We start from the raw sequence: 27,749 nt of genomic DNA, 5'->3' as shown, positions 1-27,749 counted from the left end.
CCCCCCAAAGTCAAGGACAGACTTAAGCCGCACCAGGGCAGCCAGCTGCGGCCACCTCTCTCTTGGCTCTTGTAGACCAGGGATTAGAGCGAACTCAGAAGATCACTTAAGCAGATGTGAGCCAAGCACAGTCTCAAAAACAACACAGCCCTGATTAGAGTGAAGTGAGCAAGGGTTAAATAACCAGGCCGTCTTAAGCAGGCATCCATGGAAAATCGTTCAGGTCTGAGCTATGAGCAATACTGAAGGGCATCCTCAAGTACGCTTGTCAACATTTGCTCCACCCAGGAACACTCTGACAAAAGGGCAGGAAACTACTCTGGAGCTCTTGAGGTTCAGAAGAGGCAAGAGGATAATACTCCCAAGGACTGCTCCCAGATGTGCGCTGCATCTTCTCAGTAGTCCACTAGATAACTGCTACTCGGTGGAAATTACCAGTGACTGTAACATGTGACTCAAGCAGCCCTACAGAAGAAGCCTTGCCTCACCAACTGCTTCCTGTGGATGGTGCTTTCTCATTAAGACTGTTTCAATAGCCGGGCAGAGGCACACACCCTTAGTCCCAGAACTCGGGTGGCAGAGGCAGGAGGATCCCGGAGTTCGAGGCCAGCCTGATCTACCCCGTTTCAAAACAATACAAAGATTGTCTTATGGGCTTGGAGATCATCAAGATAACATTTCAGTATCTAGCAGTGAAACTGGGAACATCTAATATCTTATTCTTAAAGTGAGTTGTAGAAGAACCAATTCTCTATGAACATTCTTCATTTCTGGCAACACACAAAGACCAAGCAAACAGGATGAGAGAACTGAGCAGCTCCAAAATGGCTCACCAGCCAAACTCCAGGACTGCAAAGAATAACCCAGGAACACATCACAGTGGTAATCTCTAGATGGCACTCTTTCAACATATCACCACTCATGAGGAAGGGTACCCAAAGAACACACGCCACAGCATCAGGGTTCTGCCTGCACTGCCCATTTCTACCTTTCTTCTGAATCTCTTGCCTTTCTGAAAGCCCCAAGTACTAGCCCAAAGGCTACTACACACAATTCATACTCACTATCACACAGCAGGGAATGAGAAGAGAACATAGGATACTGAACACTCCAGAGCAAAGAGTCCATTAAAGATGCCCTTCCCAAACACAGCAGTCACACACACCTTTAGTGCTAGCACCTGGGAGCTTGAGGCAGGAGGATCTCGAGTCTGAGGCCAGCGGGACTACAGCCTGTCTTAACTTCCCAGTTAGAAATTCTAACTCCACCCCCCAGGACAGCATACCCCCATGATCCATGGCATTATCCAGGAATATCTGGGATGATTCACACAACCTAAATGTGAGAGAGGCTCCCAAGTTAAACCAAGGTAAGACACCCTCCAAACAGGACAAATGTATAACGTGGTCAACTGCTTAAGACGGGAGGGAACACACATAAAAACCAACGCTCTAGGGCTGGAATGATGACGCAGCAGTCAAAAGAGTGCTTGCTGCTCTAGCTGAGGACCCATGTTCAGTTCCCAGCACCCACATGAACAGCTGCCACTCAGCTCCAGGGCATCCATCACGCTCTTCTGGTCTCTGTGGGCTCCTGCACTTACAGGGTACACATAAATTCAAGCAGGTACTCACATATGCACAGTCTTCTAAAAATATTTCAAAAGCTGAAGATCCTGTAGCTGAAGGCTAGACTTGAGAACTAAGTGTAGGCTCCTCAAACAAAAGATGCTGAAGACCAGGAGCCATCCTGGGCACACTGTAACTCCAGTGAACAGAAACTTTCTTCCAGGATCAATTTACCCAGAGCACACTGGGTAAATGCCTTGCCACCCTCTACGGAGTGGTATTTAAATGTTCCTTATGACAGATAGGCACACAAACATGACCACCAGAGAATGTCACCACAGGGAGGCAGTATTTGTAAAATTCCCAAGAATGCCAACGAATGCTACTAACGATTCACGGGTATGGAAGGACCGACCAGAATGATGAAGATACATTTCTGAGATAACTACAAAAATCTTCATCAGAAGTACTGAAATTCAAAAAACGACAGATGGGAACCAAATACAAAGATAAAACGTACAAAACAAATGAGCAGGCAAACTAAAAGTTCTTGAAAGTATTTTACTTCAGATTGAAAACTGAACAGCTTCCATACTGTTCATTCCAGATACACAGTATTCACGAATACAATGCTGGTCATCTGAGGAAATGGATACACACCTCAATTCTCCTTCATGCTTTTTCTTTTAGAAAGATACTGTTTACCAAAAAGAAACGTCAGCAGTACAGGAAAAACTATTTTCCCAATAAATTTACGAAAACCTAAGATTCCCAATGGAATCAAGATTATCTTCCCGCTACCACCACCTTAATATAATCACATGCTTATTAGACACTAATATTCCCACCCTAAGAGTACATTGACTTTCAACACTGAGGGTGATTCTTTAAAAAAACTTCAGTGTGGTAAATGTAACACGGATCTCTGCAGGTGTTAAGTGTCTGAAAGAGGCAGCTAATACTGGATTTAATATTATTTTATAAATAATTGTTCCCTTAGCAGTAAACATAAGTCTACACATTCACAAGCCCTACAAAATAAATACTGTGATTATGCACAATGTTATGACAAACTAGTTTCAAAACAACAAAACTTCAACATCTTGATAAAAATTCTGATCAGAATAAAATGTGACTCTAAAATTTAAAACAGTCAAAATAATATCACATTTAAAATCTTCCACAGTTTACATAGTACTGTGAGTTTCCAGTTGTGGAACACATTTTCCCATTGTAAATTAAAATATGAACATATCGAAAATTGTTAATTTCAGCAATGACACTGGTTTTGGTCTGACTTTATAGCATTATTCTCATTACAGAAAGTTGCACTAAGTGTCCATTAATGGTCTGATTGGTCTTCAGTATTTCATAAGTGTATATAAAAGAAATCCCTAAAAGCCAACAGTACTTCACACATACATATATAAAGGAATCTCATCTCGGAAATGGCCGTACTGAACAGAGCCACACACACTGATGCTAGACACGAGGGCTTTCACCTCCCAAACCACTCTGATGACGAGCGCATACAATCCATTATGTTAGATATCCCACCGGAGTCTCAGACTCAGCAGGCGATGAGCAACAGGATTACACGTTTGCACTCACAGCTGAGCACATCAAAAGTTACAGGATGATTAACACAAGCCTGGGTTTACAAAGTTGAATTAAAGACAGCAATTCCATTAACGGAGAGGATAAAGAATGGGATGACAGAAGTATTTGGTCTTAATAAGGCAATACAAAATCGATCCATTATCAAAGACCATTTAATTTTTAAAGATCAACAATACCAAAAGCATAAAGTGGAGTATAAGAAAATAGTTTTGTATAAGTGTGATTTAATTAAAGCTGTTTACAGTTACTCTCTCCCACAGCAGTAAGCATGGACTTAGAAAGGACGAGAGATGTCACAAGCACAGAGCACACAGGGTCAGGAGCCAGCATGCGAGGTCTGTGGCTAGAGGTCGTCACACTGACAGGAACAGCCCAGGCCCAGGGTGGCCTTCTGTGTCCTTTGGAAGAAGAGGGGAGGGAAAGAGACTGCGGAGGAAACACACACACACAGTCCTGCTACTGCCCAGTGCCCAAGAAGACAGCAGCACTTGGAGAACAGCTGAGTTAATTCTCGGAGATGACGAGAGAATGTTCAGTGTATACACAAAGTACATAGTACATTTTTTTCTTTTTTTACAAAATAAAATAAACATCATTTGCCACCATAAACCTTTTCTTTAGAGAGGAAAGAATTTTGCAGCAGGTCACACGGGTTCAATGAAGTCATTTCAATGCTGAGGAAAACAAATTGAGGAACAGAGCTAATCACTTCCCTGCGTTTGAGTGTTAGAATGACAACTCAGATTATTCTTCAAACTAATCCTGAGAAAAAATCTGTTTACAATTCAAACAGTAATGTTATGTAAAAAGTATTAACAAATCCACTATTACAAATATCAATTTCCTATATGGTCTTCTATATATACACACAATAAAATGGCAAATATATGCAAAATTATTTAAAAAAAAAACATGCACAAATCACTTCCCCTCTTGGAATCTGACTTCCTATGAGATGCTCTTGTTGGCCTTCCCACCCATCTCCTTGAAACTGCTTTTTGTTCCTATCACCCTCCCACACTGAGTACTAGTCCCTATAACTCTGCATAAAGCCAATGAGAAATATATTTATTTTACATTCAAGCTTTAAATCTTAAAATGACCCTGTTGTAGCACATGACTTATCAAATAAGCAGCCTTTTCCCCTTTTTTGCTTGCTTTTTGTTTTTGCAGTTGTCAATCTTCATGATCCATTCCGTGGCGAGCTGGGAAAAAACGCAGTTGCTAAATCAACGTCTGAACAGTGTGAGGCTCCTGACGTCCCAGGAGTCCCTGTGCAACTGTCCTGAGCACGAGATCATTGCACACAGAAGACAGTCCGTCGCACAGCGCCGACTATCTACAAAGGTCTGAGAGGGGCGCGTCCCTCTTGTGTTTCCTCTTTTTGCCATGGTAATACTGGGTATTGGATTTGCCTTGATGCTGTTTGCTTGCCATCAAGGCACCATGGCTTGTTTGGGCTGTACCTTGGAAGCCTTTGCTGGAAGAACGGAAGAGCCTTGCTGATCCATGCTGCAGAAGAAGAAAGCAGTGAGAAATACAGCACGGCTATACACTGGCAAACCTGAAGCAGGGCAGCTCTCAAAACTAGACACGGGCATGCACACCACTTACCACGGACCTTTCTATCCCCCACCGCGTGTCTGCCCATTTGAGACAGTCTCACTGTCACCCTGGCTGGCCTGGAGCTTCCTCTGTATTGCAGCTGGCCTCGAACTCTCAGAGATCCTCCTGCCTCTACCTCCCAAGTGCTGGGATTAAAGGGGTGTGCCACCACTCTCGGCTACCACAGACTTTTTTAGAGGCTAGAAAAGGAGGTGAACTCTCTACAGAAGAGACCACTAACTTCTCTTCCTGACAGCATGTGCACAACATGAAAGCTTCCCCAAGGATCCTACCACTCACACCACGTGCTAAGCTTCACTACCAGAAAAGGCTGTCAGACCTACACAGTTTACAGGCAGGTCAGGGGCAATGGCTGGCTGCTCCTTTCCTGTTCCCGATATCGGCCCCTGTGGTTCCTACTGGCATTCTCTTGGACAGCCCTGTTACTATTCACTGCATCTGCATTTGGTGCCCATGCTAAGGCTGTGGATGTACAGTGGACTGGGCAAGTCAAATCACAATGATGGGAACAGTCACCTCTACCACCAAGAAGCCTTTTCCCAGGGTCCCTGCTACATCTGAGGATGAAGAGAGAACTTACACCAGAGACCAGTATCAAAAGCTTCTTCCCTTTGCCTGATTCATTACTTATGGCTAATTAGTAATACTGTTAGGCAACTGAAAATACTTAGATTATCTCTGTGGCCTGTTTAAGTCAAAGCTAATGTTAATCAACTGAACCTGTCTCCCAGCTAATTGGCATAAGTAACAAGTATCAAGTAAGAACAAAGGACACGCTGTTTCTAGGGATGTGGTAGACATTCCGAGCCAGTGGACTTCAAGCACAGCCATGAGGACCATTTATCAGCCTGCTCTATGTTCAGCGACACCCTCAGACCCAACACAAAATTTTTATGCTCAATTTGTAAAAGGGGGGCTTGGCTGGCACCAAGGTCTTAAAAAGTCCTGCAAAGATCTATGTTACAACAGTATCTTACAAGGAACCTCAGGATGTCTGATCCTACAACAACTGTCATGCTTTGGAGGCAAATGACAAAAGAGTTTGTTCTTTAACAAAGAGCTTTCTTTAAGATCATGGTAGCCGGGGTTGGGGATTTAGCTCAGTGGTAGAGCGCTTGCCTAGCAAGCGCAAGGCCCTGGGTTCGGTCCTCAGCTCTGGGAAAAAAAAAAAAGACAAAACAACAAAAAAAGCCGGGCGGTGGTGGCGCACGCCTTTAATCCCAGCACTCGGGAGGCAGAGCCAGGCGGATCTCTGTGAGTTCGAGGCCAGCCTGGACTACCAAGTGAGTTCCAGGAAAGGCGCAAGGCTACACAGAGAAACCCTGTCTCGAAAAACCAAAAAAAAAAAAAAAAAAAAAAAAATCATGGTAGCCACTGTTCACATGTAAGAAATTCTAACTATAGGATGTGATATATGCTAGACCTTTCTAAGTGTTCTAAGCATTTTTGTAATAATTAGCATTCATTAGAAATTTAAGACATACTATTTTTGTCATCATTTTATACATAAGGTAGGTAAAGAACTAAAATCCATTCTGCAGATGGTAACACTCTGCAGACGTAACACATAGAGGGGTTAAATGGAATGTTCAAGGCCACAGTCCCCATAGCTGATGAGCAGGAATTTAAACTCAGGCCATCAACAACCTGACCCCATGCCATCAAACAGAATATATACTATTCTGCCTTGTTATGATTTCTGCTTTTTCCAGTTGTATTTCATTGTTTGCTCTTATTATGCAAGAATTAAATTTTTGTTAATTAGGATACGTTTATGTGGTTTTAAATCCATAGAAACACAACTGTTATCTGATCTGTCCATATCCATCAGGATATGTTAACAAGTGTTGATTGTGAAATATGAGTGTTTAGTAAAGGCATGAGAATGGGTAGGTCTGATGGAGCTTTATGACACAGAAAGAAGCAATGCCCTGGGAAATTTAAGTTTATCAACTGCAGCACGTATGGACAGGACATCCATCCTTGTTACAAATAATGCTTCAATAAATAAGCATTTTAAAATTGGAGGGAAAAAAAAAAAAAAGAAATTCTACCTGTCTGACACTGACCACTAACAAGGACAAACACACATTCTGCTCACCTGTGATTTGTTGGTGCTGTTGGGTGTGTTAGTGGTTTGGGTGCTCTGCATTTTCCCAACTGTCTGTGAGACCTCCAAGGAGACATCCTGTGAGCCTACCCGATTGCCAGTGGGTGGACGGCAGAGCAGCTGTTTTGGGGTTTTGCATGGCGTTGCATCAGAATCCTAATACAAGTCACATGGGTTATATAGAGCAATATATTAGTGATTTTCATATTTAGTACTTATGCTGGGTACTCCAACTCAGTCCTCGTGCAAGCACTCCCCCAATGAGTCACTTCCCCAATTCTTTCTCCAAACATCTGAATCGGCCTACTTTACCATGGGCTTTTATTTATGGCCAAGTCACTGACCACATCTAGCTAATTTGTTAATCAATTGTGAATGGGTCTACTTAAGTCCCAGTTGATGTGAGCTTTTATTTATAGTGAGTTACAGAACCATGGAAGACAACAATAAAGAGGGAGGGACTTAGGACCCAGGCATGGCCCAATACCTTCAATCAATCACAAGATGACAAGTTTAAGGCGTTCAATCTGAGCATCTACAATGCTGAGCCTTGTCTAAGCCCCACCTAGCTTCTTGACTGCTTTATGCTGGCACCCTCCCTGACATGTCAGAGTCCCAGCTCAGTCCCTAATCCCCTCTTCTCAAGGCAGTCTTCTACCTCTTGAAGACTTCTACTACCTTCTTTCTACTCTTCTACCTCAAGTATGTACCTTGCTGTAGGATATCTACCTTAATACTCACTCCCTCTCCCAAAGGACCACTCCAGAACCCACAGACACAGGGAGACCCTGCACATGAATATTCATGACTCCATAATAATATGCCACCATCCATCAACAATGTGAAATTATATCTTTCTTTTGCATTTTTTTCTTTGAGACATGGTCTTATTTAGCCTGGGCTGGTGGTCTCCAACTCACTATGCATTGGAGGACGTCTTTTAACTCCTGCTCCTGATTCTCTTGCCTCTACCCTCCCTAGTACTGGATTATAGGCTTGTACCACCAATGCAGAGCTGGGGACCGAACCCAGAGAGCATGTAAGGTAAGCACTGTGCCTCCAAGACCCTCACAGAACTTCTGCAATCACATATTCAAGTCAAATTTCAAAGAAAAGGCAAACCCACCTTAAACTTTAATTAAGTAGATTTAAATTTTTTTGATTAAAAAAAAACTGCTGGGCAGTGGTGGTACACACCTTTAGTCCCAGCACTCAGGAGACAGAGGCAGGTGGATCTCTGTGAGTTTGAGGCCAGCCTGGTCTACAGAGTGAGATCCAGGATAGGCACCAAAACTACACAGAGAAGCCCTGTCTCAGAAAAAAACAAAAACAACAACAACAAAAAAATAACATAAAATGTAATTCACCACAATGCAGAAAGAAAGTGGATTAGAGCCGGGCGGTGGTGGCGCACGCCTTTAATCCCAGCACTCGGGAGGCAGAGCCAGGCGGATCTCTGTGAGTTCGAGGCCAGCCTGGGCTACCAAGTGAGTTCCAGGAGAGGCGCAAAGCTACACAGAGAAACCCTGTCTTGAAAAACCAAAAAAAAAAAGAAAGAAAAAAAAAAAAAAAAAAAAGAAAGTGGATTAGAGGTTAGAGGAGAGGCTACTAAGTATCATGGGTATTTGTTTTTGTTTTGTTTTCTGAGATAGCATCTCTCTACATAGCCCTGGCTGTCCTCAAATTCACAAAAATCTGACTGCCTCTGCCTCCCAAGTGCTGGGACTGGCACCATGTGCCACCACACATGGCTAGAAATATCCTTGAACTAAGAGGGAAAACTAAGAGTGAAAAGCCGGGTGGTGGAGGTACACACCTTCAATCCCAGCACTAGGGAGGCAGAGGCAGGTGGATCTCCGTGAGTTCAAGGCCAGCCTGGGCTATAGAGTGAGTTCCAGGACAGCCAGGGCTACACAGAGAAACCCTGTCTCGGAAAAAAAAAACAAACAACAACAACAACAACAACAAAACAACCTACTAAACTGTAATTTAAAAAATATTTTAATTATATGTGTGTGTATGTGTGTGTGTGTGTGTGTACATGCGTACCCCGAGAAGCCAGAAGAGGACCCTGACCCCTGGGAGCTGGAGTTACAGGCAGCTGTGAGCTGCTTAACATTGTTGCTGGGAACCCTGAGTTGTTCTCTTATTAAATGGTGAACTTTCTGACAGGTAAATTTTATCAATTAAAAATCCACTTAGGGAGCTCAAAAACAAGTGAAAATAAAAACAAGCTTAAGAAAGTCAAAGAATGGCGGTGGCACACGCCTTTAATCCCAGCACTTAGGTGGCAGAAGCAGGTGGATCTCTGGGTTCGAGGCCAGCCTGGTCTGCATAGTGAGTTCTAAGACAACACAGAGAAACCCTGTTTCGAGAGAAAAAAAAAAAAAAAAAAAAAAAAAAAACCAAAAAAAAGTGAAAGACCAAGAACAACAAAAAAGAATGTTTTATGCTGAGCAATGGGAAACCCTGTTTCAGAAAAAAAAAAAAGTGAAAAAAGCCAAAAAAAAAAAAAAAAAGTGAAAAAAGCCAAAAAAAAAAAAAAAGTGAAAAAAGCCAAAAAAAAAAAAAGGTGAAAAAAGCCTTACAAATACTATCATACATCGTGTGGTCACTTTTCTGTGAATGGCTACAGTAAAGTATGTTGTTAGAAAATCCTTTAACAAGGGTGCCCTCTGGGGGTGAGACTGGGGACATTTTCTTTCTATCTTATATTTCTGGGTAACACATGAGTGTGGGAGTGTGGGTGATAACTTAGTGAGACTATGACAAAGATTCCCTTTCAAACAGACACGAGGAATAACCAAATAATCTACATTCAGTTAACGATGTACACCAATGAGGCTCAGGCGAAGGACGACAACACCTGCGATCTTCTTTGAAATGGATCAAGAAGATGTACTAACTAATGGACAGAGGGGAAGGAATATAACAAGTCAACTTCTTTTTAAACTTTATTTTATGTGCACTGGTGTGAGGGTGTTGGATCCCCTGGAACTGGAGTTACAGACAGTGCTCCTAACTGCTGAACTGTCTCTCCAGCCCATAATAAGTAAATGTTAATGGAGCATGTAACAGCTAAAGATGTCACTAAAGTGCTTCTACTTTCACTATATTTTGAATTTTCTTTTTTGTTTTGTTTTGTTTTTCCGGACAGGGTTTCTCTGTGTATTTTTGGTGCCTGTCCTGGATCTCACTCTGTAGACCAATCTGGCCTCGAACTCACAGAGATCTGCCTGGCTCTGCCTCCTGAGTGCTAGGACTAAAGGCATGAGCCACCACTGCCCGGCTGAATTTTCTTTTTAAAAAATGTTGAGAAAAAGCCCAAGAGTGAAAGCTATTGAAATTTCCCCTGGTGGGAAGGGAGCAATCCTCGCCTCTGAGTAGTTAACCCTACACGGAACAGGCAAGGCATCCAAGTGCGGGCTGCGTGTGTCACACTTACCACGTCACTAGAGCTGGACTGCGTGGCGGAGGAGGAGGAGACTGGACCTGATGAAGAGTTTGAAGAGTGTTTACTAAGAGTTTCCGAGGCTTTACTTCTACATTTTCCAAGGGCTTCATTTTCTTCAGACAGATTATTATTACACTTATCTAACTGCTGAGTATCTACTATCAAGGGAACACCATTTCCTGAAAAAGTGGCAAAAGATTGGAAAACGTTTCTTCCCATTACAACACAGAAAAAGCCCTAAGCCCCAGTCCATCAAGAAGGAAAAGGTCTTACTCACCATTGCATGACGGCTCAGACCTATTCTGCAAGCCCCACTGTTTGGATATCCAATCTCTATACGTGGCGACTTCATCCGTCACTCTAATTATTCTACCTAATATGCTGCACGGGGTTGAAAAAACAAAACAGGTATGCACATTAGCTTGAAGACAAGAAGTGCCAACCACCTTTGACACAACGGGCTGATCCGGGCTAGTCTTTTACCTCTCTGTTTCGTTGTTGGGATAGTACTTTGCAATTGGTGACACAGCATGACTCAATACCACATAGGCATAATCAAAGGCCTGTTTCACCTGCATGGCCCCATAGGAACTCCTTCCAACATCATTACCTTTAAAAGGAATGGATACAGAGAGAAGTGAGCCTGGCTGGTCAGTATGAACGAATGCTGATGCGTTAGCCCAACAAGGATTCTCCTGCCACATATACAAACAGCTGGCTAGTCCCTCCAAACAGAGCCAAGCTAACCTGAAAACAGGGGGGTGGGAAGGCTGCTGTTTGCTTAGTTTTGTTTGGCTGTTCTTTGTCTACATACTTCCCACATCATAAGCAAATACATGTAACTTCTTTTAAGCCACCCCCAAAGCTGGCAAAATAGAGAAGGGCTACACAAAATTAGAAAGCAGCAGTCAGAGGAACAGAAATAAAGAGCAATCTCCTGGCACCTTTCTGCCCATGCTCACTGCTACCTAAGGACTTCAGTCTTACCTCCCTTAAAGCCTGGCTGACAACTGGCTGGAATAACAGCCCACAGGTGTAAGATGCTACAAACCCACCCCCAAAGTAGATTCCTCTTCTACTTGGCTTTAAAGGGGTCAAGTGGATTCTATCCACAGCTTATCTGGAAGTCTGCAAAGTATCCCCCACACTGGGGCGTGTGTTTGTTTATTTTAGTGTGGTAATAAAATATTTTGAACAAAAAGTTAAGTATAATTAGAAATCATCCATTTTTCTTTTTGGTTGTTTCCAGACAGGGTTTCTCTGTGTAGCTCTGGCTGTCCTCAAACTCACAGATCCACCTGCCTCTGTCTCCCGAGGGCTGGGATTAAAAGAGTGCCAAACACCCTAATTGTCATGCTAGAAACCCCATCTAATGACTGAGGGAACTGGATGCAGAGATCCATGGCTAGGCCCCCGGTGGAGCTCTGGGAGTCCAATTAGCAAGAAAGAGGAGGGTTTATATGAGCGAGAATTGTTGAGACCAAGGTTGGAAAAAGCACAGGGACAAATAGTCAAACAAATGGAAACACATGAACTATGAACCAATGGCTGAGGGGCCCCCAACTGGATCAGGCCCTCTGAATGGGTGAGACAGTTGATTGGCTTGATCTGTTTGGGAGGCATCCAGGCAGTGGGACTGGGTCCTGTGCTCATTGCATGAGTTGGCTGTTTGAAACCTGGGGCTTATGCAGGGTCGCTTGGCTCGGCCTGGGAGGAGGGGACTGGACCTGCCTGGACTGAGTCTACCAGGTTGATCTCAGTCCTCGGGGGAGGCTTTGCCCTGGAGGAGGTGGGAATAGGGGATGATCTGGGGGGAAGGAGAGGGGGGAGAACAAGGGAATCCGTGGCTGATATGTAGAACTGAATTGTATTGTAAAATAAAATTAAGTAAGTCTTTAAAAAAAAAAAAAAAAAAGAGTGCACCATTACTGCCTGGCTATGACGCCCTCCCTCTCTGAAGCCCCATACATTCACCTAATCTCAATACCTGGTTGTAAAGGATCTTCAATATAAAGCATTGATGGCCGGTAGCCATCAAGCATATTTTTCTGTACTTCGTCTTTGGCCACATAGGAACCACCATCCTTTATCCGGATGCCAGTCTTTAAGTAATTGAAGTGCCGTCCATATAATTCAAAAAACTCTATTAAGAGAACACCATAGTTTGTATTGGGGATGCACGCATCTTCCCTGGGATGTAACTAGAACAGAAAAAAAGAGAGAAATTGTATTTGACTTTTCTCTGTATTATGAGGACAGGGATCTAAGTGAGATCCTAACTTCTATGAGCACTATTATTATCATCAAGACTTTAGTTTACAATTCCAGTTGACAGCTTTGCTGCTACAGAAACCACACAATGCCCTATGGGTACGAACCTGGCAGGTAAGGCTGACTGTGAACCACATCAGGGAATTCACCTTACTCAGCAGCCTGGCTGTTGGCAACCTTTGCCAAGCAGGCAAAACTAGGACTCTTATCCAAATAGCAGGTTTCCATTATAGCTGAAATTCCATGGCTGACTGCTTTTAAAAATACTCTTATTTTTGGTGTGTGTGTTGTGCACGTGCATAATAAGGACAGTATTTGATGAGAAGTGTCTTCCTAAACTTCCCACAATACCTATTCATTTACTAATTTATTTTGGTTTTTGGGGGGACAAGATCTCACTATGTAGCCCTGGCTGTCCTAGAACTCACTCTATAGACCAGGCTGGCCAGGTCTATAGAACTCACAGAGAACTGAACTCACAGAGATCCACCTGCCACTACTCCCACCCAGCAGAGCTATTTTTTGGGTGATAGAGCTAGGGAATTAAACCCAGACTTTATGCACAGTAGGCAAGTATATCATCACTGAGTCATACCCCTAACTCTTTTCTAGCTCTTTTTGAAACAGGGTGTCACTGTACCTGGAGGTCACTTACTGGGCTACACTGGCTGGCCAGCAAGCCCCAGGGGTCCTCTTGTCTCCACTGCTTCTCTGGTGCTGGGATTATAGGCACCTGCTGCTGCATCGAGCCTTTTATGTGGATGGACTCTAGGGGTCCAAACTCAGATCTTCATGGCAAGTACGTTACTGACTGAGGCATCTCCCAGCCCGTTTATGTATGCCATTGTATGTGTGTGTGCTATATAGGGTATATATGTATATGCACGGTCAAGTTCATGTCCAAGTGCAAGTGCAGGTGCATGTGGGGGGTCAAAGGTCTGACATCAGCTGTCTTCCTTAATCACCTTCCATCTTATATTCCGACATAGGTCTTTCACTGGACCCAGAGTTTTTGGACTGGCTAGTCTAACTGGCCAGTATGCTCCAGACAGCCTGGTATTTTTGGTTGTTATTATTATATTAGCATTCCCTTATAGAAACCAGGGCAAATATTGCATGTTAACACACACAGTGAGAAGTCTCATCCTCTCTGCTAGGAACATTTAAATACTAATTTGTAAATTATACAAAGGCATCCAGTTTAAAGAGAAGCATTCTAAAAAATACTGATTTAAAATTTTCTCCCCAAATGTCTCTACAAGTACTTTATCTTTTTTTTTTTTCAGTGTACACTGGTATAGCACACCCATACAACTTACCTGAAGGAAACTGACTGCCATTAAAAAGAGACTGTAAGAACCAATTCCACCTGTAAATACTTCATTAAGGTCCCTCTGTAATAAGAATTGTTTCAGTACTAAAACCAAGTATGGCAATACAGGATATTTCTGAAAGAGAAACAAATTACATTTTCAATGAATTCCTATATTATAATAACCCAAAGCATCACCAGGGCATAAAAAATGGTCCTTATATTGCAAAATTTAGTAGATATACATAATAGATTCAATTTTCAAAGTAATCTTTCTAAGTAATGAAAGGCTTTCTCCTCATGGTGACATAAATAGCGGCCACATGTTCTCTGGACAGACACACAGACCATCTAACCATATGACCATGATCACAGGACAGCCTCTTGTAAACAGATAACAGAAACAGCGCAAAGGCCAAAGCCCCTAAACACTGAAGGCACTAAACCAGTAGGAAATTCAACCAATTGTCTGTAGGTGGCTCTCCACTGCACAGCAAGGTCCCTCAATTCATTCTGCAGCAGCCCAGAGCACAAACAGCCTGGCCTGCATCATCCACAGGGACAGATCACTGCCCAGGCCTTTTCTTCCTCCCTCTTTACAGAAGGTGGGTGGGGCTCTCGGAGCAGACAAATCTGATAGCTCACACACATCTCCAGAACTCTGAATGTTCCAGGCAGAGAACACAATACTTCCCAGAGCTGGTGGCTGCAACTTTCCATGTCATCTTCTATTGCTTGTTATTAAGCAAATGATGTTCAACTTCGAATTTCTTTTCATGAAAAGCTAGGCCCATATACACAACCCTCCAGAAAGGGTCATTTGTGTCCTTCCTATCCTCTGTTCTTGTAAGCCTGACAAGGAAAGGGAAGGAAGCAGCGTCCACCAGCAGGAAGCCATGGTGGGCACAACTGTGGTCCCAGCACTCCTAGAGGCTGAGGAAGGAGGATTACAAGCTTGAGGCCCGCTGCAGAGTGAGACCCTGCCTCAAAATAACAAACACATACACAGAAGAAATAACTAGGCCTGGAGAACTGCTATAGAGCTGTGAGTGCAGAGACCAGATCCCAACACTTTCAGCTTTGGGGAAGCAGCAGCAGCTGTCTGGATATAGAAAATGTTCTTAAGATGATGCTGGCAACTTCTTTAGTTTGGAGCCAATTGAAAGAAACTAACATTACCTCAAGAGAAAATAACAAAAACTCACAGGCACCTCCTGACAAAGAATTTAGGATTAAAATCAAGAAAAGGCTCCCTAGGGAGGGTCTTCAGATGAACTTGCAGATTAAAAACGAACAAGAATCACCGTGTAGCACCATCTCAGCCCCCATGTCACTCAGCCTTTAGAACTACCTTTCATAAGCCCATTAACCGGAAACACAAGAAATTCGAAGAGCCATCTGTCAGCAGCAGGCACACATAAAGTCAAGCAAAGGACAGAGCACAGCAGACGCCCAAGACGAACTTAGGTTTCTTAAGAGCTTCACCACACAGACTCCATCAAGGCTCTGACCTTGGTAAAGTCTTTAATGAGGTCCGCTGCTCTCACGCCATTCTGGACATTAAAGCTGATGTCAACTTTCACTTCAGTAAAAGAATCTGTTAATTTAATAATAGGAACCTAGAAAAAGAAGACAGAAAAGTTTAAAATAGTCTACCAAATTAAGTGATAAAATCAGGAGACAGAATGTTTCCAGCTAGGTCTGTGCTCTCTACCCTTCTCATAAGACCACAAAAACATGAAGTGTTCTCAGCACCAAGCACCAGCCAACCGAGTGGGTCAAAGTGCCGGACATCAAACCTGATTCCCAGGGCCCACAAAAAGAGAGAACTAACTCCACCAAGTTGTCCTTTGACCCCCACACTTACTTACACGGAATATGAATGTACGTGTGTGGGAGCACACACACACATAGATACAAAATAATGAATAAACTAATAAAAAGCATTAAGTACAATGAATTTTGTTTAAAAAAAAATTGGTTATATTTTTGAGACAGAGTCTCTCTAGGTAGTCCTGGCTGTCTTAGAACTCGCTGTGTAGATCAGCATGGCTTCAAAGTTAGAGAGATCCTCCTGCCCTGCCTCCTAAGTGCTGGGATTAAAAGCGTGTGACATTATGACTGACCTCAATAAAAAGTTTTAAGTAAAAAACATGATGATTAATATATGGTATTAAGACTTTTGTTTTTAATTAGTTAATTTAGTTGTTTGTTTGTTTGTTTGTTTTTAAAGATTTATTTACTTATTATGTATACAGAAGAGGGTGCCAGATCTCATTACAGATGGTTGTGAGCCACCATGTGGTTGCTGGGAATTGAACTCAGGTCCTCTGGAAGAGCAGTCAGTGCTCTTAACCTCTGAGCCATCTCTCCAGCCCCTAATTTAGCTTTTTGAGACAGGGTTTCTCTGTGTAGCCTTGGCTGTCCTGGAACTCGCTCTGTTGACCAGGCTGGCCTCGAACTCAGAGAGATCTGCCTGCCTCTGCCTCCCAAGTACTGGGATTAAAGGTGTGCTCCACTGAAGCACTGTACATGCACTAGGAACTAGGAACTGGAACTGGGTCTCTAAATCAACAGCTTTTCATCAAGAAAAACTACAACAGTCAGGCAGTGGTGGCCGAACTCTGTGAGTGAGTTCAAGGCCAGCCTGGTCTACAGACTGAGTTCTAGGACAGCCAAGGCTACACAGAGAAACCCTGTCTCAAAAAAAAAAAAAAAAAAAAAAAAGAAAAGAAAAAAGGAAAAACTAGAACAAGTACTCTGCTCTAAGAAAACCTAATATGCAAAATTTCAGAACTTTCAAATGCATATGTCTGGTTCTAGCTGAGCTTCCATGGAAGGTCTTTAAAAGCCAGTCTATCTCTGTTTAAAGTGTGATTTCAGAGGCTTGCAAAGATGTCTCAACAGGTAACAGTAGTTGCTCAGAAAACCTGAGTTTGGTTCCCAGCACCCCCATATTGTGGCTTACAACTGCCTATAATTCAGCTTCAGGGGATCTGAGGCCATCTGCTGGCTTCTTCCCACACATGGCAAACATGTGTGCATGCGCGCAAGCACACACACACACACACAAAAATACATCTTTAAAAAAGGCCTTGATTTACAAGATACTAAATACAAAGTAAGAGAATATCATCTTCTGTGTAACTAGGAGCTACTTAACAGAAACCTGTATTTTAAAAAATAATTTATTATTTTTTTTAATTTTATGTTCATTAGTGTTTTTCCTGCATGTATGCCTATGTGAGGATGCCAGATACCCTGGAACTGGAGTTACAGACAGTTGTGAGCTGCCATGTGGGCGCTGGGAATTGAACCTGGGTCCTCTGGAAGAGGAGCCAGTACTCTTAACTGCTGAGCCATCTCTCCAGCTCCCAGAAACCTCTTTTTTTTTTTTACTTATGTATTTTTATACTGAAGTCTTGACAGTATTATGCATGGAAAACTGGCTATTATTTCTGAAAGAAATGTCTAGCCAGGACAAGTTACTTCACAGTCACTGTGACATTCACAAAATGATTCACTGAGTCACATCCCAACTGTTCTAAGTAGACTGGAGTCTAAGTTTCTGGTGTAGGGACAAGACTTACAGAGAAACAACGCTAAGAACTTACCGTTGCTTTGTCTAGAACTTTCACGGAATCCTCGTCAGCGACTTTGTGTTTCCGAAGGGCTTCTTCCAGGGTCCAGAGAGGCAGGTTCTCCCATTTCCCAAACACCACCAGGTCGATGTCACTGCATGTAGTGACACATGTGAGGGGTGTAGAAGCATCAACCGTCCCCATTCTAGCTGACAGTCATGCCTAGCAACTTCACGTCGGTGCAATGAGAACCCATTCCCTCTGCCTCTGATGGCAACGGGTTTCCAAAGGAAACAGGGAGAGAAGTGGAGGGTGTGGAGTTTAGCAACCCCACCCTCTCAGCTACTTCTCAGAACTTGGTCCTCGGGACATGGGTAATGCTGACAGAAACAAAACCTCAAACACAGTAGTATCAGCACGTTTTCCCATAAAGCTTTCTCGTATTAAACATGAGGTGTGTTGTCTCAACGAGAATGGAACTTAAAAATAAATACTAAACTATATAAAATCTAGGTACCAAGATTGCTCCCAAGGTGTAAATATATACACACTCACTTCCGATCTCCCTACTTTTGTGCCTTTTCCGTATCTACATTATGATAACTGTTCTAATCATATATATGTGTGTTTATTTAATTTGAGACAGAGTCTCACCATGTAACTCTGGTTAGCCTGAAACTTGCTATGTGGACCAGGCTGACCTCAACTCTCAGAAGATCACCTGCCTCTGCCTCCCAAATGCTGGGATTAAGGGCACGCACCACCACGCCTAGCCATACTTTTTTTTTTTTTTCCATTTTTCTTTATTGAGAAATTTTCTACTCACTCTACATACCACCCACAGATCCCCCCTCCTCCCTCTGGCCATACTTTCTAAAGGAGTATTTTAGGTTTTGTAGAAGCTTAGAGCCTAAATAAGGAAAAATATTAATGAACTGTAATATTTTATGGGTTTTGGAAGCCAAAAATAGCCCTGGAAAGAAGGGATATGGCTAAGATCCAACCACTGGAACACGATAACACACTCTAAGTTGAGGGAAGGTAGACTACACATCCACAGGGACAAGGTGGGTGTTCGTAGCCAATGTATTAAACAAGCCTTCATTAGAAGGTCTGAGATGGAACAAGGGCTCTAAGTTACATTCTGTAGTGGGATGCTAAGATCACAGACTGACTGAGTTCTTCGTTTAAAAAAAAGATCTCTCCCCACTCATAGCACATGACAACCAGACATTTATCATGATACCTGGGACCCAGGCTAAGTCATGGGTTAAGTACTCGTCTGCAGGGCTATCCATGTTAAACTACGGAACTAACTGATTTCACTGCTACATGCTTTCTGCACAACCTAGCCTAGACAAATGGCTGGAGGTGATATTCTACTGTAAGGCAATTCAAATCAAGTATAAAATGATGAATTTGTTCCTAAATATTCCCCATTTTGCCAGGTGTGGTTGCATATATTTTAATTCCAGCACTCAGGAGGCAGCCTGGCCTACATAGCAAGCTCCAGAATAGCCAGGACTAGGTAAAGAGACCCTGTCTCCAAAAAACAAATAAATAAATCCCCATTTCTAATCTGACATATTCAATAGACAAAGTATACAGCAATCCTTTAAAAGTTTCATAAAAATACTAACCTAGTAGGTAAATACAGGCCAGTTTTAAAACTTCCAAATATCTGGACCTGGAATAGAGAAGGAAAAAAAGAGAGAGAAAAATATCACATTAAGGTGCCTATAAAGAAATGTATGTTCTGCCCTCTACTGGTGGATTTTTAAAACTGCAAGAGCTACCCCCTCCACCCCTTCCCAATCTAGGCTTTCCTAGAGTGGGGACACTGTGACTCACAGGCCGTCATTCAAAACATGGCATACAACCTAGCATAGAGACCTTGAGGCCATCAAGATGGCTCAGCAGTTAAGGAGGCTTGCTATGCAAGCCTGATCTCCAGAACCCATGTAAAGGTAGAAGAAAACAGAATCAACAAAATTGTCCTCTGACCTCCACACATGCGCCTAAGCATATAAATCTATACATATGTACACATTATACACTTTAATAATAACGAAAAATTTTAAAACAGAGAAGTTTCAAAAGTAATGTTCCAGAGGCTAGCATTCCCTTACAAAACAAGGATGGTCACAAATCCTTAATTCTGTTCTCTGCAGGAGTCCTCTCATGAATTCAGAATGTTTCAGTTGCTGGCAATGTGCTGGTGTGTAGGCCAGCGCAACAGAATACCAGGAGCAGTCTCTGCAAGATCCTGACATGCAATCAACTGAGAAAAAAGTCCATCTCAGCCTACAGAGCACAGGGGAACCCAGGCAATTTTACACGTGTCTGTAAGTCCAGCCAAGGAAAATGTTAAACCATTCTGGTGAAAAAGACCTGGGAACCTAAGCACATCCTTGCATTCCTATTTGTACGAACACAACTGCCTCCCTTCAAAAGATGAAGGTTAAAAGACCAGGGCATCTTAACCTGGGCAAAACATTCCTTGCTGTAGGGACTGTGCTGTTCATTTAGCGGCCTCCCTATCTACCCACTAGGTGTCAGCAGTGCTTACCAAATCCTGCCAGTCAGAGCCGGCTCACTGCTTATGCCCTGGGATCACAACCAGCAGGGGAGAAGCAATCACCCAGCTGCTCAGTGAAACCCCCACACCTCCCCTTTATTCTCTCCCTACTGCCTCACGTGTGAGCCTGTCTTTTACCCTGGCTTCTCCTGTCACCCAAGGAGGGTCTAACAAAACTAAGACACACAAATAGAGTTACTCTTTGAACACATAGAATTCTAGAACAGACTTGCACAGAAACCATAAAAAGTGAAGTATGGGTGCCAATAAACGGGGATAAACACAAGCGGAGACCCAGGCAAAAACTCTGTTCACTGACTGGGGAATCACGAGAAGTTGGCCAGGGGAAGACCCTCGCCTGCATTAGCCTGAGACAGTCAACTCAAGCAGCACAAGAAATGCCTTCAGCTGTAAGCAAACTACAATGTTTCCACGGACAGGAGAGAATGAAGACGAAAGCGGGGCTTTCGGAACCCTCATCCAATAACCAACTACCGCAATGAGTTAGAGATAGCTCTTCCTTACGTTAACCATCTAAACGGAGTCTACTTTTAGTAGCTACTCAGAACTCCGAGAAAAATAAAGGGAAGGAAGGCATGAGTGAAGGAAGGCACCCGACCCCGATGTCTAACGTTGGCCTTTAAATGTCATTTAACCAAAGCGAGGCATGGAACATGTCTGGGAAGCAGAAACAGGCTACTGCTATGAGTTCAAGGCCAATCGGGGGTGTGACATGGTGAGACCTTGTGGCAAAGTAAAAGAAAAGAAGGTAGACTAGCTCTACAAAAGCACTTACACTGCGGGTGAGGTCTTATGTGAGACTGACTCTGTGGCAGGGCTTTGCCTGCAGCCCCAGGTCCCAGGACAAGTACTCACGTCAGCACTGGGCCAGAGCTCCTTAATCACACTCTCGATCCTGCTCACCACCTCCATCCGCATCTTCTCTTCCTCGGGCCTGGGAGACATGTACTCATAAAAGTCACTGATCTCTTCATGCAGACTGGAGAAAAAGCACAAAGCAAATGTGAGCAGGCCAATCCAGCAGGAAGTCAGCTTCCTGAATAATCTTAACAGTCTTAGAATTCAGCTGATAGCCTTGTATTTGCAGATTTTTATTTACCTTCATTTTAATAGTATAACTCACACTAAGATAAATGGTAAAGTACAGAATTTAATTGAAACCAAGTAAGAAATTCCCTGTGCAGTCCACTACTGTGGGTAATGTTTTGCTTTCCTTTTCTTTTTTAAGTAAAAACAAAGTCATGCAGGCCTGGTCTCAGACTCTGCAGCCACAAAGCAGGAAGGGAGGCCCTGAGCCCAGGCAACACAGGCAGCTTCCTGACCACTGCAGCTCTCCACAAGGAGAGGAAGAAAATCACGTCGATGGCATTTGTTTAAAAAATGAGTGTCAAATGAACAAGCTGGTCAGTGAACACCAGTGCTTTGAGAAGAACAGCCGGCAGATGAGGGCTTTGAGAAGGAGCTGCAGGCTGCCAGAGACTGCAGTGTGCAGGGCAGGACACCAAATGCACAAGCACAGAGTGGACGGCACATCTGGACAGAGGCGCATTTGAAGGGGAAGGCAGGCTCTGGCAAACTAAGAAGTTCCGGCTGGGCTCAGGTAGGGCTCGGTAGTAGAGAGTGTGCTCCTGGCTGTTCAGTGGTCTAGGTCCAGGCCACAAGAACAGAAAGAAGGGAGGAAGAGAAAAGAAAGAGAAAGAGGAAGACAGAGGAGACAGAAGAGAAAGGGAGAGAGAAAGGGAAGGGAAATTAATTCAAGCTTCCCGCTGCAGCATCAGGGAAGTTGGGGAGGCCCTGACAGATGCATCACAAGGGAGGACCTAGGGGTGGTGGCAGGGCAGGAACTCTAGAAACATTGTCCATGCATAGACAGCTGGCTGGGCCTTGTAGGGTAGGCAGGGGTGAGAGCTGAGGGTGAAGAAAGTACTGGACAGGACCAAAAAAAGCGAGCTGGATGGCAGAACTGAATCCATGCTGTGCAGCAGAGGGCATGAAAGCAGCACTCCTTGCTTTCAAGTCCCAGAGACCCTAGAGAGTGAGTTACACTGGAGAAGGGAAGCGGGAAGAGACTCAGAGAAGCACCCACTCCACTTTCTCTGGGATTCAGAGGCGGGAGGTGGCCAAGGGTACCCTTGGGGGTATCTGCAATTAGAAAGCCCATTTGGCTCCAGAGCAGGAAGACAGAAACTCAAGGAGACCAAAATTGGCTTTGAGGAAGGAAAAAAAACATCCCAACTTTTGCTGGCTGTAACTTTAACCTCATCAACATTGATGACTTTAAAAATGTGACCAACTGAGCAATCAACTTATTGTTCTTATCTCTTTTGATGCCAAACAAACAAACAAACAAACAAACAAAACCCAAGGGCTGGAGAGATGGCTCAGGTTAGGAGCAGTGGCTGTTCTTCCAGAGGTCCTGAGTTCAATTCCCAGCAACCACATGGTGGCTCACAACCATCTGTAATGAGATCTGGTGCCCTCTTCTTGCCTGCAGGGATACATGCAGGCAGACCACTGTATATGTAATAAATAAATCTTCTTAAAAAAAAAAATAGAATAAATAATAAAAAAAAAAACCCAAACCCCACCACCACCAAAACTAAGTCAAAAATTTTGAGTCTAGCGCAAGCCCTGCCCAAGAGCAGTCATGTCCCTGAACATGTGGCTCCAGTGCTTGATGCTCCCCAGACCATGTGTTCACATGCAGGAGCCAGAAGGAATGATAAACATGACCACATACTGCTTGTTTGCCATGAAATACTAAGTAATGTCTTGATTTTAAAACTCCCAAGGCCCCAATGAGGCAGGTGGATTTCTTTAAGTTTGAGGCAGCCAAAACTACATAGTGAAAATATGTCTCAAAAAATAAAACAAAAACTCCCAAGGGATATAATGAGATGGCTCAGCAGACAAGGGCATTTGCCACCCAGCCGGACAATTTAAAGTCTTGAATTTGAACTCTGCGATCCTCGTGGTGGAAGGAGAGAACTGACTCCTATAAGCTGTCCTCTGACTTATACATGTATGTAATGGCAAGCACACAACTGTAATAAAACCATACACTCCCAGATCTTCTGAGGGAATCCAGAAAGCTATCCAAGGGAGCCCAGTCAGTGCTCCTCGGTGTGTTTCTGGAGGCCTTTGAACCTTCACCTTCTTTCAGGTTTCCAGCTTTCTGTAGGTTATCAAGGTCTACTACTTACAGACAACAGCTAGAAAGGAAAGCTTACACTCTTCTCTACACAGGCCTCCAGCACAAAGGAAGCCCAAAGATAAACAGCAGAACACACAAGTTGCATCTCAGCTTACTTCACAGTGTGCTATAGATTATGAGTTTATCTGTAGCTTTGAGTGCTAAAGCAGTTAGTTCTCTGCAGAATACTAGCATCCTAGCCAATGTGGGGAGAACCCTGAAAATCAGACTACATCCACCCTCTAAAGGCTCCCTTACATATTTTCTAATTCAAATGCAGGCAAAAACATTAAGTCTACCTGCCAGTTCAAGTCTAAGTCAGAAGACGCTAGCCAGAATGGAGTCTGTTCTCTAAACACTTTTGAGTGTGTATACCAAGGTGTAGGATGGACAGGACTTGTCAACCCGAGCCTTGCCAAGCCACCTCTATCCAAGACCACAGAGAAAAACCTCATCCAGGCAGGTTTTGTACAGAGTGCTCGTGGTCTGTTCTGCAATGCTGCACAACAGACAGCTTTCAGACAGGGACCCGGGGTTCCTGTCACTACACGTGACAATAAACTAGACAAGCACGAGGCAAAGGTCCCACAAAATGGATTTCTGAACACAGTGAAAAGGTAGAGAAGATTCTAAAATTCGCGTTCAGTGCTGGGATCCTGGGCTTTCTGCCAGCACATTAACTTGAAGGGAAGTTATTCAGGGTTCTACAAGTTTTAAGACAGGATTTCCCTGTGGGCTAGGCTGCAGTTTAGCGGTGAAGTGTTGGCCTAGCGCGTGATGTGCAGCGCCTGGACTGGATCCCAGCACTACAAAAGAAAAGACTGCACAGTACTAAGTACTCCACGAACTACCTTCTCCCTTCGGCTCCTAGCAGTCATTCTACTTATTTAACTCTTTAAAGTGCTCAAAGAACCCAGGGCCCGGGCATGCTAGGCAAGAGCACTGAGCTACATGCCCTGCCACAGCTTTGTGTTTTCAAACAGGGTCTTGTTGTGCAGCCCAGGCAGGCCTTGAACGTGATATCCTGCTGTGTTAGCCTCCCAAGGGCTGGAATTATAGTCACGTGTTGACACCCATCTGTACTTCTATTACTGATGTGTTCCTGCCACATCAGAACAGATGAGGAGTAAGGAAAGGTAAAAGGCCAGGCTATTAGAGCAAAGTGTTCCTGAACAGTAAGAAAAGGAGACCCATTTCAGGCCTGGTAGGGTCCTCTTACTCACGCAAAGCACAAGCTTGTCTTTTTCTAGGCAACTAGTACATGCACAATGCATACAGTACTAATCTTCATACATTTTTCATGACTTTCAAGGCAGACTTTTCAGTACTATTGAAAGGCTCCTTGGCCTGCATGATTTAGCTACCACAGAATCACATGTATCTAGGTGCTACTGACTAAGTACTATAGGGACTAAATTCCATCTCTGAAGTAACTATTCTTGGTGGGTACAAGCTTGGTACTCTGATGACAGAATAAAGGACAGAGCCAACCAAGTTCTGTAAGCTTTCTCTCCCATGCCAATGCAACTGCCTGCGTCTGGGACCATCCAACTATGCAGAGAAAACAACTGCTCCTGGGTTTGGATCACGGTCACAACAGGGAGCACTGCAGAGCACCACACACCCAGTGCTACAGTTCCTCACCTACAATGATAAACTATGGCTCTTGCAAGCTGAGCTCTGCAACCAAGACTATGCTAGGCAACACTGCCCTAGCTATGAGAGTTACATATTTGGTCTCTGTCCCCGTTTCCTGAAATACAACCTTACAATCTTTGGAATCATCCAAGTATTATGTGCTTTTTTGTACTGATGACTGGCTGATGGTGGGCACCCCTTGGGTAGCATCATACTGAGGACACTCACTGCAAAGACCAGGGTAACACAGGAGGCTCAGGGCTTCGTGTTCTACCCTGCCACCTGGACTTCAGGGAAAAGAGCAGAATTGATTATGCCTCCTAGATAAAGCTTCTCACTCCCCAAAAGGCCTGGGTCTGGCAGCGCTTGCAGATTGAACTCATTGGGCCATCCCAGAAGGTGAGCAAGAGCCAGGAGGGTGCACATCTCAACTCCTCTGGTTCAGAAGCTGGGGAGCCTCCAGACCATCCTGTGCATCCTTTAAAGAGGCTTTTACAATAAAGACAACCTAGTAAGTGTGTCTTTGAGTTCTCAGAGCCACTCTAGCACACTACACTAAGGAAGTGGTCATAGGATCCCTAGTTTACAGTCAACAACCTGGAGCTTACAATTGGGCTGGGGTCACTGGTGATAGAGGTTCTGTTGCTATCCCTGGGTAAACAGTGTCAGTAGGAACTAGGATGCAGGACGCCCAGCTGATGCCTGCTACAGAACTGGTAGGAGAAATTGGGTCTAATGGTTCTACCCGAGTGTCATCCATTTGGTAACAGTATTTTCCTTGTACAAGTCAGAGTGGGCAAAGAATCACAGTCCGTTAGAAGGGCACAGAATGTGGGAACACTAAAATGAAATGAGGTCTGATACAAACCCCATCCAGGCTTCGTAAGACAAGGACCTCATGCTACACGAAAGCACTGATTCTATCTACCCAAGAACTATTATTGACTAGGCTGAGTTAAGTCTAGGCTCAGAGCCACACTTTTGAGACGGGCACATGGAAAAGCACACACACTGCAGTGGGAATATGAATTACCACAATCCCTCGGAGGTTCATATCTTTTCCACCTCCACCCTCCACTCCCATCCTCCAGAAATATTCCACAGGGTTAAGGGTATAGGTACAAGGACGCAGAGCTCAGTACTCACGATCAGAAAGTGTTGTATTGATTTTTAACAAGGATCATGGTCTGCTAAGTGATATAAGTCCTAACACAGTCCTAAAATGTGTCTTCTTTACAATCCCCATGGGATACATGTGTATGCATGTGCGTATGCTTCTCTTGGATATGTGTGCATTTCCCTGTTCCTACAAGATCTGTAACCTGCTATTAACAGTGATTCAATTCAGTCAGTGACTTGGGAGAGAAGGGATTTACTTTTTTTAATGTTTACATTTATATGACCCATTTTTTTTAAAAAATGTACATGTTAATGGCATTGTATATTTTTAAAACTAAATCTTTATAACAAGGAAATATATCTATTAAAGAAAACATAGGAGAAAAGTCAAATTATTCTAATAATCTTACCCTGCAGACCAAAAGGTTACACCTGTCTAACTGGAGAGCTCGAGCAATTACAGAAGGGATTCTGTGGTCAGATGGTGGGCAGCATGGCCACTAGGGGGGCAGGGGACCCCAAACCCAGACCTCAGTGACAGTACATTGGTACAGACACCATTGGCTAAGAAGTTGTGGTCGGCCTCACGCATGTTCATTGAGTGTCTGCTGGTGTCAGTTCTACACACTCAAACTCCAGACAAAGTTCCAGAATTACTACAACTGCTGTGGTATTCTCTGCCAAGGCGGAACTGACAGCTAACATCAGGGACTCACAGCTTTCTATACCATTTCATTTTTCTCAAATATCCCAAGACACTACAGAGAACTGAGCCATCGAGCCCTGCAGAAATCACAAAGCAATGTGAGTGACTCCAGCAGGCTCCCGAATACAGGGTAGAAACAGAAACATAACCAACTCAGGAATTCCAGCTATCAGCTGGACACCTCTGCCAGGCTGTCACCTCAGATGCCACAGGACCTGAACCACAACTAGTCTTACTCCCAGTCCCAGCTGTCCCAGAACTTCCTTCCCCAGTCCACCTTTCTCCACACACCCATCTGACAGCTGAAGGCAGGCTGGTTGGTTTTCAGCAGAGGAATTTGGCCCAAGCACCTTGGACCACATGTCCTAGGCCCTCTCTCTTCCTCAAAGTAGCAATTTAAAGAACCCGAGCTTTATGCAGCCAGCCTGTGCTGGAGCAGTCATTTTACGTGGCTTACCAGCCTAGGTCCCACCTGTAGAGTAAGGAGAGCAAGAGTACAGATCTCAGGCAGCTTCTGACTGTACCTCTGTGTCAAATAAGACTTAACCCAAGGTTTACTGTTTACAGAGCACAAAGCAAACCCTCGGGAACTACGCTGTTACTACAACAGGCAGTTTCCAAAGACAATTCAGCACAGGTGTAATTTAATGTGTGTACAGGTCTAATCCCAGTCACCATAATCTGTGGGTTTTTTTTTTTAGTTTATTATTTTTTTTTTTTTTACTGTGTATGGGTATTTTGCCTGCATGTCTGTGCACCACGTGCATACAGTGTACTCAGAGACCAGAAGAGGGCATCTCAGATCTCTGGGGACTGAAGTTATAGACGGTTGTGAGCCACCATGTAGGTGCTGGAGAACACAGGTCCTCTGGAAGAGCGGCCGGTGCTCTTAACCACTGAGCCACTGCTCTAGCCCCCACAATCTTGGTTTTTAAACTTTTGCTTGTTTCAA

The 27,749-nt window shown here is 43.8% G+C and overlaps 1 protein-coding gene across 5 annotated transcripts in view; it reads right to left on the bottom strand.

The window, feature by feature from the left end:
* The window catches only part of Tent4b (terminal nucleotidyltransferase 4B), a 65,620-nt gene that overhangs the window by 1,304 nt on the left and 36,567 nt on the right, over positions 1 to 27,749 (bottom strand). For 2 of the 5 annotated variants that reach the window (XM_059264517.1, XM_059264514.1), the window contains 11 exons: positions 20,997 to 21,120; positions 19,183 to 19,229; positions 17,576 to 17,696; positions 15,473 to 15,580; positions 13,969 to 14,097; positions 12,366 to 12,579; positions 10,862 to 10,988; positions 10,656 to 10,759; positions 10,370 to 10,557; positions 6,916 to 7,080; positions 2,116 to 4,700 (listed from right to left, as the gene is read on the bottom strand). In XM_059264517.1, the coding sequence (XP_059120500.1) occupies positions 4,524 to 4,700; positions 6,916 to 7,080; positions 10,370 to 10,557; positions 10,656 to 10,759; positions 10,862 to 10,988; positions 12,366 to 12,579; positions 13,969 to 14,097; positions 15,473 to 15,580; positions 17,576 to 17,696; positions 19,183 to 19,229; positions 20,997 to 21,120 (1,504 nt within the window). In that variant the 3' untranslated portion in view covers positions 2,116 to 4,523. Of the gene's footprint in view, positions 1 to 2,115; positions 4,701 to 6,915; positions 7,081 to 10,369; positions 10,558 to 10,655; positions 10,760 to 10,861; positions 10,989 to 12,365; positions 12,580 to 13,968; positions 14,098 to 15,472; positions 15,581 to 17,575; positions 17,697 to 19,182; positions 19,230 to 20,996; positions 21,121 to 27,749 lie in introns of those variants that run through there. The other 3 variants (XM_059264518.1, XM_059264519.1, XM_059264515.1) reach the window with 3 other exon arrangements.

The sequence above is a fragment of the Peromyscus eremicus genome, chromosome 5 (genome assembly GCF_949786415.1).
Source record: "Peromyscus eremicus chromosome 5, PerEre_H2_v1, whole genome shotgun sequence".
NCBI classification, from domain to species: Eukaryota; Metazoa; Chordata; class Mammalia; order Rodentia; family Cricetidae; genus Peromyscus; species Peromyscus eremicus.
Note: the sequence above shows the minus strand (reverse complement) of the source record. Positions and strands in the feature narration are given on the sequence as shown.